Genomic DNA, 18,942 nt, shown 5'->3' with positions numbered 1-18,942 from the left:
GGCAGACACTTAGCCATCTGAGCCACCCAGGCGCCCTATTCATCATTTTAAAGATAACTTTTTTTTTTAACATTTCATTACAACATGTGTTAGATGCTGTAGAGTTCACAAGTTAAGAAAGTTCCCGTCTATTACTAATTTGTAAAGGGTTTTGTTTTTAGTTTGTAAATAGCTGTTGAATTTTATAGAACGCTCTTTCTAAATCTACTCCTATCTTCATGTACTTTTTCTTTTTTTTAAGTATGGTGAACAAGAATAGATTTTCTCAAATATTTTCTTATTTTTAACTGTAAGTATTTGTATATAAATGAATGAAAAAGGGTAGTTTAAAAACCAGGAAAGCACAAACCTGGCTGTGCATGGAAAAAGCATTATTGCCACTGTTTGAGAAAGGTTCTCAGAGAAGATCAGGTTAAGAGAGTCACAGTCTGTCTTCAGCTTTTCAGAGTTTATCATAACCCCATTTAGGGGAGGCAAGAATGAGTCCCAGGAAACATAGGGCTCAACACAGTGAAGGCATCTGGCAGGGATGCAGTGTGGGCCAGGTGCTGAGATGTGACAGAATATGATCAACGGGAGTACAGTACTCTCTATTTTCTGCGTCTAAGCTTACTTACCGGGGCCAATCTTCAGCTCTCAGCAGTAGTTCAAAGCAAAATTCTTCTGTGGGGTGAAATGAATGTCTTTGGTTATCCAGGCAGCAGGGTACAGAGGAGAGAGCAAGAATTTCATCAACACACGATCCCTACAAGCTAAGTAAATAAGATTCTGGGGACAGACTACCCATTATTATCAGGTATGAGAATGTGTAATACAGAAGGCCCTCAACATATCTGGGTCTGGAGTCACACTGCTTCATTCTGGACTACCTTTCTGACCAGTGTATAGCTATCATCTGAGAAATTCTTTCCCTACCTCTTCACCCTGAGAATTGCCTTTTCCTCTCTCAATGTTAGATTTCCTATGTCTTGTTATCTCATGTTCTTCCTCCTTTTTGGTTTACTCTCTCACTATACATCCTTCAGGAGGTTTCTGAGTAATAGTTTACAGGCTGTAGCTTTTTTTTGAGAACTCAAATATATGAGTTGATAGTTTGGTTGGCTACAGGATTCTAAGTTAGAATTCTAGAATTCTAGCTGCCAGTTTTGTTTTGATAAGCCGCAAACCATTCTGATTCCTGATCCTTTGTATGTATTTCTGCCTTCTAACTCTACAAACTTGTGGAATCTTCCAGTCAAGAATTCTGAAACTGGCATTGGGTCTATTTCAACCCATTGTGTTGAACAGCTAGTGGGTTGTTTCAATGTAATAATTCATGTCTTTCAATTGCAGGATATTTTCTTAAGTAATTTTGGTAATGATCCCTTCTCTTCTATTTTATCTGCATTGTCCCCTCCCCTTTTTTATGCTGGTTCTTGTATCTGGCCCAGTAATATTGAGTCTCTTCTCCATTTCTTTCTCATCATCCTGGTGGCACCCAGGTGTGTAGGCGTGTGTGCGTGTGCTTCTGCCTTTTCTGCTGTGAAGCCCACAGACTGGAGGAAACACTTCACTGTTTCTAGAGCAGTGGTGATGAGTGGGCCCAAGGGTCCTTAGGCCTCATGCTATCTTGGTTACTCTGGACCACACCATGGGTTTAGTGCCTTTCCTGTGGTAGATTCTTACTGGTGGATGGGGGATGATGGACCATAATGCAGTCACAATGTGTGTTCTGGAGAAGGAATTCCAGTGGCTTATTTAACTGTAGCTTTCTAACCATTCACTTCAGTTTTCCATTTTACCGTATTTTTAGTATCTTCGGGGGAGTAGGAGATTCTCTGAATGTTCCTTTTTTTATACTGCATCCTACTCTTGACTCACAGATATAGTATATTTCTAGAAATATGAATGGATTAATGATATTTGTTGTTTTGTTACTTTTGAAGTTTTCTTCTTCATGCATAAGTTGTTTCTTCTAAGTTGATTTTTTTTTCCCCTTATTTGTTTTGGTCTCTTTCATACTGGATGCATTCATCATGTCTGGCACTGTTTCCTCATTCTTAAGAATGGGAAAATAAAAAGGTGACCGACCACAAGCTCTAAGCATGTGGTTGAGGCCCTTTGACTAGTAACCTTTATTATAGGGTTATTTTGCTGGGCCAATTGTTAGGGAACCCCCAAATCAGTATTGTTAGGTCTTTTAGGCTTCTCATATTCCCTAAAAGAAGATTCTCTCAGTTTTCTGCTTAGAAGGTTTTACATTCAACATTCAAAATGCGTAAGGTCATTCAATTTCTCTGATTTCACTGTGGTATTCACATGCTCAGTTGTGGCTGGCAAAGCCCAATCTAGAGACATTGTTCACCCTTACCAGAGAATAGGCCTATACAGGCTCCTGCAGTTATTCAGTGGTATGGAGTAGGTGAGGGGATGTAAGCAGTTAACAGCTTCTTAAGGCTTTTAACCAGTCCTCTTTATTTTAGACCCCTCTTCCATCTGCTTTTCCAAACTGTCTGTTGCTGTTAATGCTTGATACTCGATACTTGAGAAAATTCTGATGTAAATTGGAGGTTCTTTGTTTAAAATTCGGCTTTCTTGGATTAGCAGTAATCCATCTATTTTTCAGCTCTTAAAATTTTATTGAGTCTTCTTGTGGGTTTATGCTTTATAAATGAATTCCTTTGTTGGAGTTTTAGTAGGGTTTCAGAAGGGAGCAAAATTAGATTGAAGATGTTGATCTTCAATATTATATGTTTTCTTTTCATTAATGTCTGACCTTTAGTAGTCCCAATTCTTCATTTCTATGTGGACTGATTCTATTGATCCTTTTTCTAATTATTGAAGTTGTATGCTTAGTTCATTATTCTTCAGTTTCTCTACTTCTAATGTAAACATCTAAGGCATAAATTTCCCTCTAAGAACCAGTACTTTGTAGTACTTTCACTATGATTACTTTATAAGTATTATTTCTACTGTGATTTTCTTTTTCTTACTTGTATTTACAAGTATGGTTTTAAGTTTCCAAATATATGGGCTATTTTGACTAATCCTGTTTTGACCTAATTGTACTATAGTCAGAGAACATGTTATACTTTAAAGTTTGTTGAACTTTGCTTTAAAACTAGTGTCTGGTAGATTTAATAACTACTCCATGCATGCTTGAGAAGACCAAGCTTCGTTAACTTAAATATATTATATCAACTTGTTATTGTATTATTCAAATTTTGTCTATATCCTTGTTCATATGGTTACTGTGTTAAAATATTTCAGCATGATGGAGCACTGATATACTTCTCTTTGTAATTCTGTCAATTTTTGCTTAAAATTTTCCATACACGGTTTAGAACTGCCTTTTTTCCCCTGGTAAATCAAATCTTTTAATAATAATGTAGCAAACACATTTGTTTTAAATAATGCTTTAATTTTTTTGTTATTAAAATAGCTAGTCCAGCTTTCTTTTAGTCAGTATTTGTATGGCACACATTGTTTTTATACCCTTTTCTTTTAAAAGTACTGTGTATTTATGTGGATTTTTTGAGACTAATCAGGTGGTTTTATTATCAAATGTAATAATTCTACGAAAACTCAGTAGTATTGTAGTATTACTTTCTATCTTAAAGTCTTTCAGAGCTTTCGGCAGACAGCATCTTAAGCACTAAGTATAAACAGCTCTACTGATCTTAAGTGCCAGTTGTGACCAATTTTCCTACAAATGAACTTTTCCTGCTGCAGTTAAATGGCCATTGCTAGTCAGGTGAAGAGAATGTCTGGCTCTCCACTCAAGGTATTAAAGTAATGCTAAGTAAATGAAAATAGCCACATAAAGCTGCATGACATATCCAAGCCAAGGCTAGTAACAGTATCTTAAAGAAGCGTTTAGTTAATCAAGTCCTGTCTCCCTCTTTGGATTACATAATGCAGCAGTACTAGCTAGCTAGAGTCTAATATGGCACTTTTGTAGCATAAACATATAGTGCGAAACACTGACAGCATCAGTACCTGCTCTAACACCACTCCAGTGTTTACCTCTCGGTCCAGCATGCTGACGATAATAGTTTTAATCATGTGACAGTGAGGCATGGAGACAAAGGGTTAAGGCTATATCTTAATATATACAAGCATTCACTTCAATTAGTATATTGCTTTCTATAATATGACTGTTGAAATATTCTCATTTTGTGATATTAAAAACAATGGAATTTCTTTTATTAAAGTCCAAACCATCAGTGATGGGAAAAGTACAATATAAAATAACACATATGAAGCCACAAAGTTCACTTACAATTTAAACTAGAAATTACTAACTACACATAGCTGCTTTGTTTTTGGTTTCACATTTTGGATCCTAGTTCATTCCTATTTACAACTGGTACCTGCTGAGAAAAGAGATACAACTCTTAAGCTATGTATATTTTGTGGTGGGTGTGCAATGTACTGTGTATTTATGTTTTAATCACGCTTTTTATGAATATCACATAGCTGGATTTCTTTTCCCTGCTTGAGAGTTTTTGTTTTTTAATTGCTTAGCTTTGTCCATTTATATTTACTGTGATTATTGATATGTTTTGAATTATTTCTACCCCTTTAGTTTCTGCTTTGTATTTGTTCTGACTTCTCTCTGCTTTTTTTTTTTTTTTGGTTTCTGCTAGCATTTATTTGAGAAAATTTACACAAAAATCCCCAATCCAACATTTACAAGTGAATCTGTAGAAATCCCACATGCCTCTTTCTGTTAAACAAACAGAAAAATGGCTTATGACAGGAGTTTATGACAATGATATAACAGCACCTAAACTGTATCATTCCTATCTATATTATATAGACTGTGTTGAAAAGGCTCAAAATGGAGGAAAGCAGATAAAATCCCCATTTTTAAAGCTGATCTACTCTTGCACTAGCCTTCTATCAAAGACAAATAATTTTTACTTTTTCGATAAAATCAAGGTGTAATTATCAATGAACTTTAAACCGAAAGCACAAATGTCTGAGTTGGTATTTTTGGCATGAAAGTAAAAGGGAAGGACATGGAAAAAATCCCAGTTTCACAAAGTCACATTCGGGAACAAAAAATCAGTAAAATAAAATATTCTCCTCTCCTATCTTTTCTTTGCCATTTTGTCAAAACAGAAGAATATAACCAAGTTAAGAACTGTCATTGCTTCTGAAAAAGGGGAAAGGCACCAGTCAGAAATATGAGTTTCTTATTAGGCTAATGGTACAGAACAAAATTTGACCTTTAGACCCCTAAAAATGGATCTGACCCACAAATTTGGTTATTCTCTCCCCTACTGGGATGTATCCTCTGTCATATACTCTATGTAATACCACAGGTGGACTTTCTCAACATCCACTCTCCTTACGTTGAGGATTTGATCGCCAGAATCTCAGAAGCCGTACCTATCAATTCCTACTAGCAGATGGCAATGTTGCACAAATTAATGAAAGAACCACTCTGCCACACCAGAGGAATTCACACAAGGGTGGAGGGGGGACGGCTTTGGGGTTCAGAGTAGCCAGAACATTAACAGAAGAGCCTGAGATTTTAACAACATAACTCAACTCCCTCTTCTACTTTTGTACTTTACCCTGGTCATCACAGCAGTGTTCTCTGTTAATTCTAATACACCTGCTTCTTAACTGCAAGCTATATGCCCTAAGTCCTGTAATTCTTGCCACTGCACTAGACAAAGCCCTGTAACAGTCAGCAGGGGTTAAAAGAGATTACAGAAAGGACAGACTCCTATCCACTTTCCTGGGCGAAATGGACTAATTTTCTAGTGACAGTATTTTTCCTAACTGTTCACAAACACAATCATTTGTATCCATACCTTTGCTTACTTAATGGCCTTTAGGCATCTTGTATTCCCACAGCAATTCTTGGCTTTGCTTTTGCAACATTCATTTTCAAGTATTTACTCTATTCATAATTCTCCCAGATGTGTTTTTTTTTTATACCCCCTATGTCTTAATTTGCTAGATGGAACACATAAAGGACAGGAATTAAGTCAGTGACTGGCCACATAAAAAGAGTTGGTAAATTTTACCTATATTTTCCTTGCTAGAAGTTATATTAAAAACTCAAGCAACCACATATCTGACAAAGGACTTGCATCTAGGATATATAAGGAACTCTCGAAACTTAGTAGAAAAAACAAGCTAATTAGAAAGTGGGCAAAAAGGAGAGGAATAGATACTTCATTGAGGAAGATATATATAGATGATAAATAAGCACATGAAAAGATGTTCAGCATCATTTGCCATTAGGAAAATGCAAATTAAAACCATAATAAGGTATTACTAGACACACCTATGAGAACGACTAAAATAAAAAATAACAACAATAGCAGGTACTGGTGAGGATTCGGAGAAATTGGATTGGTCACGCGTTGCTGGTGGGAAGGTAAAATGGCAGTCACTCCGGGAAAAGAGTAGGACGGTTTCTTACAAAAATAAACGCGTGCTTATCATACAACCCAGCATTTGCCGTCTTGGGCATTTATCCCAGAGTAATGAGAATTTATGTTCATGTAAAAACTGTACATCAATGTTTACAGCAGCTTTAGTAGAAACGGCCAAAAACTGACAATGACCCCAAGGTCCTTCAATGGGGGAATGGTTAAACAAAACTGTGGTACATCCATACCATGAAATACTACTGAGCAAAAAAAAAAAAAAGCAAGCTATTGATAACATGCAACAACATGGATGGATTTCGAGGGAATTATGCTGAGTTTTAAAAGCCAATCTCAAAAAAGGTTACTATATGATTCCATTTATAAAACATTCTTGAAATGACAATAGTAGAGATGGAGAACAGATTAGTGGTTGCCAGAAATTGGGACTTTGGGGAAAAGAAGGGAGGTGGCTGTGGTTATAAAAAGGTAGTAGTACAGGGATACGAGAATTGAGACTGTTCTGCATCTTGCAGTGGTGATCACACAAATCTACACCTGATAAAACTGCACAGAACTAAACAAACATAAATACACAAAAGAGGTTCAGGCAGTTGAGCACAAATATGTTAATTCTCTAAAATGAAGTCCTCTTTAAGAGTTATGTACAGTTCAAGGCTCAATTCTATGAGGTGTCCTATCTATCACCCTTTTAAGAGACATAAATTTATGAAAGGATATTACCAGAAGCTATCTAAACATTTCAGCTAAGGGTCAAGAGAAAGTGAAGTGTGTTTTCACAAAGAAATCCAAAGAGGACAATCAGAATGAAACAAGTTCAACATGGTCATACAAACCTTGGTAGAGGAACTAAAGTGGAAGCCCAAGCTGGTGAGCGAGTAGGAAAAGGAAAGAAAACGTGGTTCAAACAGATCACAGGAGGAAAGCCAGTACAAATGCTGACTTTGACATCATCTAGGTAACCCCTATTTTTTGTCATAGGTGACTCTAATAATAGTCCTATTGTTGCAAAACCAGTCCAAATGCTACCAAGTTAAAAAGAAGTCCCTCATTGACTTGTTGGGTGTCGGTGGTAACCCCTGTCCTCCCACACCAAAAGAGATCAGTTCTGGCAAGAAAGCTTCAGTGTGCCTTGATGGTGCTGTTAGTAGAATGCCTTAGGTCAGACATGTCCCAGTGATGTTCAGCTGGCTGAGATACAAGGTGGGAGGAGACTGGGCCTTATTACTCCTTCAACTTCTTGGCCTTGAAGAAGCGACGCAGGTAGAAGACCTGCCAGGTGGCTAGTCCAATGAGGCAGAACATTGAAAAGATGCTTAAGTACAGGACCCGAGTGTTGACTCACTGGTATCTCGCATCTCCTCCTCTCGCTTCTTCATGTAGGCAAAATCATTAACGATGGATTCTGAAAGGTCTTCTAAGCGTCGGAGCTCCACTTCTAAAGATTTGAGCTTCTCAACCTTGGCAATCTCTTCGTAATTTTTCACCTCCACTCCATGCTTCATGTCTAGAATCACGAGTTGATCAGGTATCCGCCCTGTTCCCTTGCCCTGAAAACACACTTCAAACATGTCATAATCTTCAGTGGTAAAGGCAAATTTCCCCTTGGTTGCATCTTCCTTGGAGTACAGAATATGACCAGCAAATCTGTGATCTTGAGGTGGGTTCGCAGGCCGCCAGCGCCCCCAGACTGGTACCACGGTAATTTCGTACGCGCCGGTCACCAGCAGGTCCTTGTGGATCTCCTCGCGGAGACACTTGCGGGAGTTAAGCGGCAGACGTAAGGAGATGGCGTGCACCAAGCTGGGGCCGAGTAGGAGGAGTAAAAGCAGCAGTGATAACGGGCAAGGGCCACGCTGAGCTGGTGCGCCAGACAAACCAGACCTGGTGCCGGAGACTGTTCACCCCCTCGGGCCTCTACCGCGCCGGAACTGCTCTCTGCTTCCCTTTTTACCCTTCTTTTCCTAATTTCTTTTGGACTCAGTTTATTTTTTTAATTTTTTTAAAATTTTTAAAGATTTTATTTATTTATTTGGCAGAGAGAGACACAGCGAGAGAGGGAACACAAGCAGGGGAGTGGGGAAGGAGAAGCAGGCTTCCCACTGAGCAGGGAGCCCGATGTGGGGCTCGGTCCCAGGAATCTGGGATCATGACCTGAGCCGAAGGCAGATGCTTAACGAGTGAGCCACCCAGGCGCCCCTGGATTCAGTTTATATAACTCCATTTACTCCCTCATGTTTTTGAAAGTCACTACAAAATCAATTACTGTTTCTCATGGTTATCAAAAACACACATGTAAAATCTAAAATCAATCACTGTCTGTACCTTCTTCCAAAATAAAAAGGACCTTAGGAACTAACTATGTAACTAAGATTATCCTCTTGTATCTCATATTATTTTGTCCACCACTTTAGTTTCATTTAAAAATATATCAAGGGCGCCTGGGTGGCTCAGATGGTTAAGCGTCTGCCTTCGACTCAGGTCATGATCCCGGGGTCCTGGGATCCAGTCTGGCATCAGGCTCTCTGCTCCTTGGGAGCCTGCTTCTCCCTCTGCCTCTCATGAATAAGTAAAATCTTAAAATATATATATGTATTTATATCAAAATAGATATTAAATAGTCACAATATTTTGTTCATATAATCCCACAGGTTTATCATTTTTTCTCCACCAGCTAAAGTAGTTCCTAAAGGGAAAGTCTTTTAGTCAGGTATATTAGTAAACTTTCTCCATTTTTAAAGTTTGTTTTAAAATGTCTTTATCTTGTCCCTGTTTTTAAAAGATATTTGGGTATACAATTCTAAGTTGATGGTTAATTTCTCTCAGCATTTTGAAGATAATAGTCTACTGTGTTTTGGCTTTCATTGTTGCTGTTGATAAGTCCGTTGCTGACTATTCCTTTGTTAGTAATATATCTTTTATCTCTGGATGTTGTAAGATCTTTCTCTTTGGATTTCAGCAATTTCAGTATGCTTTTTCTACATTCAACTGCAAATAATACCTCTATTTAGAGCAGAAAAGAATTTAATATTCAATTCCAACCAAAATGATGAATGAGCAAGGATTAGGCTCTCTAGGAATGACTCATGAACACTACCACAGAATTATCTTGCCAAAGTAACTTTTTTCTTTTTCACATTTAGGAAGCCGGAGAATTGGGAAGCCTCTGGACCACTCTTGCACCCAGCATCATATTGTAACCTTAGCTATAATTCATAGATCAGGAAGCTATCATCACACTTGTTTCCAGAGCCATGATGCACACCTTAGATCCACTCTAGTAAATGGATGCCTTACATACTACCATTCTCGTCCCCACTTAACTTGGTTCTGAATTCAGTCTTATGTGAATACATGTGATTGGCAGAACCTGAATGTATCTGGAAACTTATTGGCAAAAGAAGTAAGGGAAATACAGCTCTTAGCTTTATAGCATCTACATTACACCTACTATCTCTTTGAATATCTATTCTGTCCCAATTTTTTGCTATTCTTTCCCTTGGAACTGCAATAAGAAGTGTTATTTCCCTATAATGCTTTCTGGCTTATTTCTTTAGACTTGTCTTCCAATTTAATTAATTCTATCTTCATCTGTGTCTAATCTACTTTTTAGCTTATCCACAGAGTTTTTTATTTCAATATTTTTTTAATGTTAGAAGTTCATTGATTCTTTTTCAAATCTGGAATTTCACTTTTGATAATCTCCTGTTCCTTGGTCACTTTTTCATTTTCTCTTTCATTTCATTAAGTATTTCCTAAATAGTTACTTTATATTTCAGCATGTGATTTGGGGGGTTTATTTCTACTGATTTGTGTTTCTCCTGACTGGTTTTGGAATTGATTGGCACACTTGTTTGATCTCCATCCAATCTGCACAAATCCTAAGGGGCTTACATGAAACTACATTTCTTTAAAGATAATTTGCTTTTGCTTCTCTCAGATATACTGGAGCCCTAGGAATGCTGGATCAGTTTAAGATAATTTTACACCTTGAAGTTTCCCAAACAATAAAGGTAATGTGTATTTGAATCCAAAATCTGTGGGAAGGCAGAACAGTGACTACAAATTCAGAGGGGAGTCATTTTTCCTACATAAAACTAATGCTAAAGGACAAGGTGCCTCATAACTGCTCATGATCTCAGAACTTATTTGTCAGTTTAGTTTTCAACTCCTTCTTTGCATTTGATGCTTTAGAATTTTCTTTACATTTTTTTGAGTTCAGCTATGCATTTAAAAGGATGTTTGTTGTGCTTTATCCACAATTTCTACATGTTTTGTTATAAAAGAGATTTTCAATATATCTTTTCATAGTAAAAAAACAAAAACAAAAAACAAGTTCTAGAGTTTCAATCTGATTTTAAAATATCTTTACTGATAAGCACTATTCTGAGTTCCAGAGGTTACCATGATAACGAAAACTTCAAGAAACATAAGCTAGATGGACAAGACAGATAGGTAAACAATGAACAATACTAAATGAAATGATCACCAAAAGAAGCTGTGGCAAGACAGATAAAAGAAAGATGTTTTATCTCCTAGGACTTCCACTGTTACACACTTTTTACAGATCTGTCATTTGTGTTTCTAAAAGTATTGGTATCCTATCTTTTGGACTTGATTTAGGCAAGAACTGTATTTTATGCTTCTTTACACTTCCCTAAGGTGCTTAGATTAAAAGCAGAATAAATTAGGAACTTCTGTTTCTGGGAAGATGAAACAGACACACTTTCCCCTGTTCCCCCTACTAGGTATAATTAAAAATCCTGAATATTACATAAAAACAAACATAAGAAGACTCTGAAAGGTGGAGAGAAGGCCAACTGGCTAGAGACTTTGGGACCTGAGTTACACTACAGTGATAAGTTCCATGTGTTTTCTTTTTGCCTCAAATATCCCAGAGTTGGAACTGAAGATGCTAGCAATTCAGAAATGCCACTAGGTACAGACAAAAAAAAAAAAAAAATCCTAACAAAAGCCTGCTCTCTCTAGCCAAATGACCAGAAAAGAGGCAGCCTAGCAAGAGTGAAAATTTACATAGTAACTATTATTCTATAGCCAAACACCCCAGAAAAAACTCTAGCCTCACCCCCATCCATGCTGCAAAGACTGAGTGGGGAGTCTAGACTTCCTTCCTCATTGGGTCATAAAGGCGGGACTATAACAAAAGATCTAGCATTCATGTTATTGGTGTCCTGGAAGGAGAGAAGAAAGGGAGGGCTGAAAAAGTATTTGAAATAATGCCTGAAAACATTCAAATTTGGCCAAAAAAACTCCTCCCCCCACAACAACAACAACAAAAACACTATAAACCCACAGATTCAAGAAGCTGAGCTAACCTCAAACAAGTTAACCCAAAGAAATCCACATCAAGAAGACACATCACAGACAAAATTTTAAAAACTAAAGACAAGGGGAAATCCTGAAAAGAGTGAGAGAGAAGCAACACCTTTCCTATACTATAGGAAATAAAAAATTTGAATGACAGGATCTCTCATCAGAAAACCTGAAGGCCAGAAGAAAGTTGCACAACATTTTTTAAGTTCTGAAAGAGAATTGTCAACCTAGAATTCTGTAACCAGAGAAGAAATCAAGATACATTTTCACATGAACAAAAACCTAGAGGACAATGCCAACAGATCTACCCTAAAAGAATGGCTGAGGAAGTTTTCTAAACAGAAAGAATATGAGGAGAAGGAATCTTAGAATGTTAGAGAGGAAGAAAGAGAAAAGAGTAAAAATATGAATAAATATAATACATTTTTCTTTCCCTTTGAGTTTCTAAATTACGTTTTATGGTGGGGCAAAAATCATAATACTGTCTGATGTAGTTATAAATGCATGTAAAATGCATTTTTTAAGTGGTGCAAGGTGCACTGCTGTAGGTTAAATTTTTCCCCTCAAAAAGGATATGTTGACGTCCTAAGTCCCAGTACCTCAGAATGTGACCTTATTTGGAAATAGGGTCATTGCAGATATAATTAGTTAAGATGAGGTTATACTGGAATAGAGTGGGCTCCTAATCCAATATGACTAATGTTCTTATAAGAAAACAACCATGTAAAGACACGGAAATACAAGGACAACACCATGGCATAACAAGGGCAGAGGTGGAAATTATGTGGATAAAAGTCAAGGAGTGCCAAACATTGCCAGCAAATCACCAGAAGCTAAGAAGTAAAGGATGGATTCCCCTACAGGTTTCAAAGGAATCATGGCCATACTGACACTTTGATTTCTGACTTCTAGCCTCGAGAACTGTGAAACAAAAAATAAAACTATAAACCAATATCCTTCATGATTATAGATGTAAAAATCCTTAACAAAATATTAACAAGTATCATTGGGCAACATATAAAAACAATTTTATACCATGATTAAGTGGGGTTCATTCAGAATACAAAGATGGTTCAATATTTGAAAATCAATCAATGTAATAACACCATACTCAGAGACTGCAGAAAAAAGCATATGATCAAATCAACTGATATTGAAATGTCTGACGAAACTGAACAACTTCCTCAACTTCATAAAGAACATCTACAAAAACCATACAGCTAACACTGCACTTGAATTAATGGTGAAAGACTTAATACATTTCCCCTAAATCTGAAAACAAGGCAAGGATATCTACTCTCACCACTCTTATTCAATATAGTCCTGGAAGTTCTAGAGAGGATAATAAGGCAAAAATGGAAGTCAAAAGCACATACATTAGAAAGGATGATAAAAACTGTCCCTATCTGCAGCAAATCTCAAGGAATCTATAAAAGTCTTCTAAAACTATTAAGTTCAGCAAGGTGGCAGAATACAAGATAAACATAAAGAAAACCAACCGTATTTCTATATAATAGTAATGAACATGTGGACACCCAAATTTAAAAATACCATTTACAATTGCTCAAGAAATGGAAACTCCAAAATGTCAAACAAAATCAAAGATGATCAAAATAAATGGAGAGACACAAAATAAATGTGTTTATAGACTGGAAGACTCAACATAGTAAAGATGTGAATTCTTTGCAAATTGATATGCAGGTTTAATACAATTCCTATCAAAATCCCAACAAAAATTTTAAATATACACATATTTAAATATATATTGTAAAATTTATATGGAAAGACAAATGAACCTAAACTTAACCTTTTTTCAATTTTGAAAAGAACTGAGAGGAATCATTAGTCTACATGATTTGAAGAGTTGTTTTATATATAGCTACAGTAATCAAGAGAGTGTAGCACTGGTGGAGGGAGAGAGACACAGATCAATGTAACAAAATAAAAAACCCAGAAATAGATCCACACAAATATATATATGAATCATTTTTGAGGAAAGAGCAAAAACAATACAGTGGAGAAATTTCAGATAGCCTTTTCAACCAGTGGTCCTGGCAGTTGGACATTCATAGGTTAAAAAAAAAAAAAAAATGGACCTTGACCTAAGCCTTATACCTTATATGAAAATTAACTAAAAATAAATCACGAACTCAAATGTAAAATGTAAAACTATACAGAACTTTTAGAAAAAAAAAAAAAGGATAAAATCTAGGGTTAGGGAGAGAGTCCTTATATTTGACACCAAAGTATGATTCATAAAATGAAAACTGATAAATTGGACTTCATCAAAATTAAAAACTTTTTTGCTCTATGAAAGACTCTGAAGAGTATGAGAAGACAAGGTATAGACTGAGAGAGAAAATATTTGTTAACTACATATTTGATGAAGGATTAGTATCTAAAATATATAAAGAACTCTCAAAACTCAACTGAAAAAAAAGAGAATACCATCAGAAAATGGGTAAAGACACGAACAATCATTTCAACAAAGAGGATATACAGATGGCAAATAAGTACATGAAAATATGTTCATCTTTAGACATTAGGGAAATGAAAATTAAAACCACAGTGAGAGATTAGTGCATACCTGTAAGAATGGCTAAAATAAATAGTGATAACACGAAATGTTGACAAGAATGCAGAGAAACTGGGTTACTCATACACTGCTGGTGGAAATGTAAAATAAAATGGTAGAACCACCTTGGAGAACAGTATGGCAGTTCTGAGAAAAACTAAACATATAACCATGATACACTTAGCAATTTCACTCTGGGCATTTATTCCAGAGAAAGGAAAATTTACATTCACAAAGAAACCTATAAACAAATGTTCACAGCAACTTTATCCTTTATAGTCAAAAACTAGAATCAATCCGGATGTCATTTAACAGGTCAATGGTTAAACTGTGGTACATCCATATCACGGAATACTTCTCGGCAATAGAAAGGGATGAACTATCGACAGACTCAACAACATGAACTTATCTCCAGTAAATTATGCTGAGTGCAAAAGGCCAATCCCAAAGGTTATTATATATACTGTATGATTCCATTTATATAATATTTTTGAAATAAAAAAATTATAGAAATGAAGGATTAGTGAATGCCAGGGATTAAGGATAGGTGGTGAGAGGATGGGGTAGGAGAGAAGTGGGTATGGCTATAAAAGGACAACACAGGGATGCTTGTACCAATGGAATCGTTCTGTATCTTGACTCTGCCAATGTCAAATCCTGGTTGTAATGTTGTACTATAGTTTTGCAAGACATTATCAGTGGAGAAAATTGGTAAAGGGTATAGAAGATCTCTATTATTACAATACATGTGCTTCTACAATTACCTCAAAATGAAAAGCTTAATTAAAAAAGGATACACCCAGAAATCATATTATTTATTTATTGAGCACATGCTGTATGGTCAGGTCCCATGGAAATTACTCACATGAATATTTATTATTTAATCTTCATAAACTCTATAAAGATTATGACTATTTCCTAAATCATCTCTCTGGAGTACTGATTCTGACATTGTCTTCCTTAAATAGTGTATTGTAAGAAGGGTTCTGAGTCAAGTAGTTTGAGAAAAAAAAAAGAATTTTTTACTATAGGGATATTTCAAGGCAATATACTAATGTACATTACAAATATTCAAAAGGAGGCCATCATACAGTTTTCCTCAGATTAATGTTGGAACTTTTGTTTTTACAGGATGCCAATTAACACCTTGCTTAAAGAACTAGTATTTATTATCTTATATCACAATAAATGTTGGCCTAAAGTTTTCTATCAATATCACTGCTAGAATTGGGTTTTATGTGTTATTTCAATTTAGGCTATAGATTTATTGCTTGAATGTAATCTAATCATACTGTTGATCCAAACCACTTACCATGTAACAATATAAATAGATCGAAGTACTAATGTGAAGACCAACATTCCATACATGACCTGAATAAGAAAAGAAAAATGAAGTTAGTAAAATCATTATTCTTTGGCAAAGGAAGTATATTTTACCTACAAAAATAGCCCTCTCAACAAAATGTAAATATTATCTTTTGTTACATTTTAAAAAACAGACTTTTTGCAAATATCTTCTCCCATCCACAGGCTGCCTTTTAGATTTGCTCTTTCCTTTACTGTGCAGAAGCTTTTTATTTTGATGAAGTCCCAACAGTCTATTTTTGCTTTTGTTTTCCTTGCCTCTGGAAACATAACTAGAAAGAAGTTGCTATGGCTAATGTCAAAGAGGTTACTGCCCGTGTTCTCCTCTAGGATTTTTATGGTTTCAAGTCTCAGATTTAGGTCTTTAATCATGTTTAATTCATTTTTTGTGTATGGTGTAAGAAAGTGGTCCAGTTTTATTCTTTTGCACGTGGCTGTCCAGTTTCCCCAACACCATGTGTTGAAGACACTGTCTTTTTCCCAGTAGAAATTCTTTCCTGCTTTTTCAAAGATTAATTGACCACATGGTTGTGGGTTCATTTCTGGGTTTTCTATTCCATCCCGCTGATCTATGTGTCTATTTTTGTGCCAGTACCATACTGTTTTGATTACTACAGCTTTGTAATATAACTTGAAGTCTGGAATTGTGATGCCTCCAGCTTTGCTTTTCTTCTTCAAGGTTTGCTTTTGCTACTCGGGGTCTTTTGTGGTTCCTTACAAATTTTAGAATTGTTTATCTGATATAGGGTTAGTATCCAAAATACATAAAGAACTTATAAAACTTGGGGCACCTGGGTAGTGCATTTGGATAAGCTTCCGCCTCTGGGTTTCAGCTCAGGTCATGATCTCAGGGTCATGAGATCAAGCCCCAAATTGGGCTCCATCCTCAGTGGAGACTGCTTGAGATTCTCTCTCCCTCTCCCTCTGTCCCGCCCACTAATGCTCTCTCTCCCTCTAAAACAAATAAATAAATCTTAAAAAAAACCCATAAAATTCAACACCTGAAAAGCTAATAATCCAGTTAAAAATGCCCATAAGACATGAACAGACAATTCTCCAAAGAAGATATACAGATGGCCAACAGACACATGAAAAGATGCTCAACATCACTTTTCAATTCAAAGTATTATCCAGTATCTATGATTTCTTTGATCCATGTGTTATTTAGAATTATATTACTATATACCATATTACTATATACTATATTACTAATTATATTACTTATATTTATTATATTTACTTATATTTAACATAATTGCATTATAGTTAGAAATTATATTCTGATTCTAATCCTTTGAAATTTAAGATGCTATGTGGGTAAGTGTATGGTCAATTTTTGTAAATGTTCTCTAAGGGTTTGAAAACAATGTGCTTCTGCAATTGTTGGATGCGGTATTTTACATTTGGCTTATGGGTCAAGTTTCTTTTTAATTAGTTAATTAATTAATGTCAGGGAGAGAGAGAGAGTGCATGAGCGGGGAGGGGGGTAGAGGGACAGGGAGGGACAGAATCCTCAAGCAGACTCCCTGCTGAGTGGGGAGCCCGACACGGGGCTGGATCCCAGGACCCTGAGATCATGACCTGAGCCAAAATCAAGAGTTGGCTGCCCAACTGGCTGAGCCCCCATGGGTCAAGTTTCTTAAACATGTTGTTTAAATATTTTATATCTTATATCAATTACTGAGAGGTATGTATTAAAATCACCTAAAATTATAGATTTGCCTATCTTTTCTTTTAGTTCTGTCAATTTTTGCATTATATATTTGAGACATTATATGTATTAGAGATATATACAAATTTTAAATTATTACAATTTTCTGATGAATTAAATATTTTTAACACTATGAAGTAAACCCTTCTTAACAAGAGAAATGCTTTTCCCTTAAAGTCTATTTTGTTCTATAATAAAATAAACATACCACATATACATATAACACAACTATGCTTAGTGTTTGCATGGTATATATGCTTTTCCATACTTTCACTTTCAACCTTTCTATATCTTTATATTTCAGGTGGACTCTTTTATAAAGCCTTGATATGACTCCTGCCTACTACTTGTAGTCTCTCTATAACGGTAGACTCCAACAAATATTTATTAAGCATTGTATTAGACCCTGAGGATATAATGGTGTGGAGTAAAGGATTAATATCAAACATCTTCTTGATGTAGGCCTGGTTAAGAATGACCTCAGTCTCCCAGCCTTGAATACAAGAGTTAAGATAAATGGAAAATGTTATGTCTGCTTTGGTTGTGAAGGACTGCACCTAGGTTGGAGGCTTGGGGCCTGCATGAGGACAGTATGAAAGGTGCTCATTATAAAGAATAGTAGGAAAAAGGGACTGTGGCTTCTGTGAGTTATAATGACCTCCACTACACTTAGCTCTCATCCCTGGCAGCTGTACATAACTTATGTGGATGAGAGGGCAAAAGAATCTGTACATATAAATAGCTCTGGATCTCCTGATAAGATGAAAATGTTATACCTGCTGTATTCTCCACCATGTATCCCTTTACAGAGCTAAGTAAACACAGCATTAGATTAAACCTGATTAGAAGCTGATTGCCAGATTAAATCCACAGATGCAGCCATGATGCTCTAATGGTGAACAAGGAAGGCATGATCCCTGCCCTCACAGCAATTACAACCTAGTGTGGAAAGAGGTAAGTAATCAGGCAACTGAAAATGTAGTATTTAAACTCTGTGACAGGGACTATACAGGGTACTTTGTAAGCATATACGAAAGCCACCTAGACTTATGCAGATTGGAAAGACTTTTATGGAGGATATGATTTTTAATTTTATAATTGAAGCATTACTAGAAACATCATTAAGAATCACTGAAATATTTTTTTTTTAAGATTTTATTTATTTATTTGAGAGAGAGAGAATGAGAGACAGAGAGCATGAGAGCAAAGAGGGTCAGAGGGAGAAGCGGATGCGGGACTCGATCCAGGGACTCCAGGATTGTGACCTGAGCTGAAGGCAGTCGCTTAACCGACTGAGCCACCCAGGCACCCAAGAATCACTGAAATATTATTAAGAGAAGCTAGAAAAGGGGCGCCTGGGTGGCTGAGTCAATTAAGTATTGGACTCTTGATTTCAGCTCAGGTCATGATCTTGTGTCTTGAGATTAAGCCCTTGTGTCAGGGTGTGCTCTGGGTGTGGAAACTGCTTGAGATTCTCTCTCTCCCTCTGCCCCTCCCCACCCCATGCACATGTACTTTGTCTCTCTCTCAAAAAAAAAAAGAAAAAAAGAGAGAGAGAGAGCGAT

At 36.3% G+C, this 18,942-nt stretch overlaps 1 protein-coding gene and 1 pseudogene across 5 annotated transcripts in view; both read right to left on the bottom strand.

The window, feature by feature from the left end:
• ACER3 (alkaline ceramidase 3) overlaps positions 1-18,942 on the bottom strand; it is a 162,879-nt gene that overhangs the window by 21,915 nt on the left and 122,022 nt on the right. For all 5 annotated transcript variants that reach the window (XM_025894282.2, XM_073879758.1, XM_073879757.1 and 2 more), the window contains one exon: positions 15,614-15,672. In XM_025894282.2, coding sequence (XP_025750067.1) covers positions 15,614-15,672 — 59 coding nt within the window. The remainder of the gene's footprint in view (positions 1-15,613; positions 15,673-18,942) is intronic.
• On the bottom strand, positions 4,366-9,699 carry LOC141370433 (transmembrane emp24 domain-containing protein 10 pseudogene; annotated as a pseudogene).

The sequence above is a fragment of the Callorhinus ursinus genome, unplaced genomic scaffold (genome assembly GCF_003265705.2).
Source record: "Callorhinus ursinus isolate GAN/ISIS: 27379988/994484 unplaced genomic scaffold, GSC_fseal_2.0 scaffold35, whole genome shotgun sequence".
Classification (NCBI taxonomy): domain Eukaryota; kingdom Metazoa; phylum Chordata; class Mammalia; order Carnivora; family Otariidae; genus Callorhinus; species Callorhinus ursinus.
The sequence above is the reverse complement of the archived record's forward strand: the minus strand, read 5'-3'. Positions and strand labels throughout refer to the sequence as shown.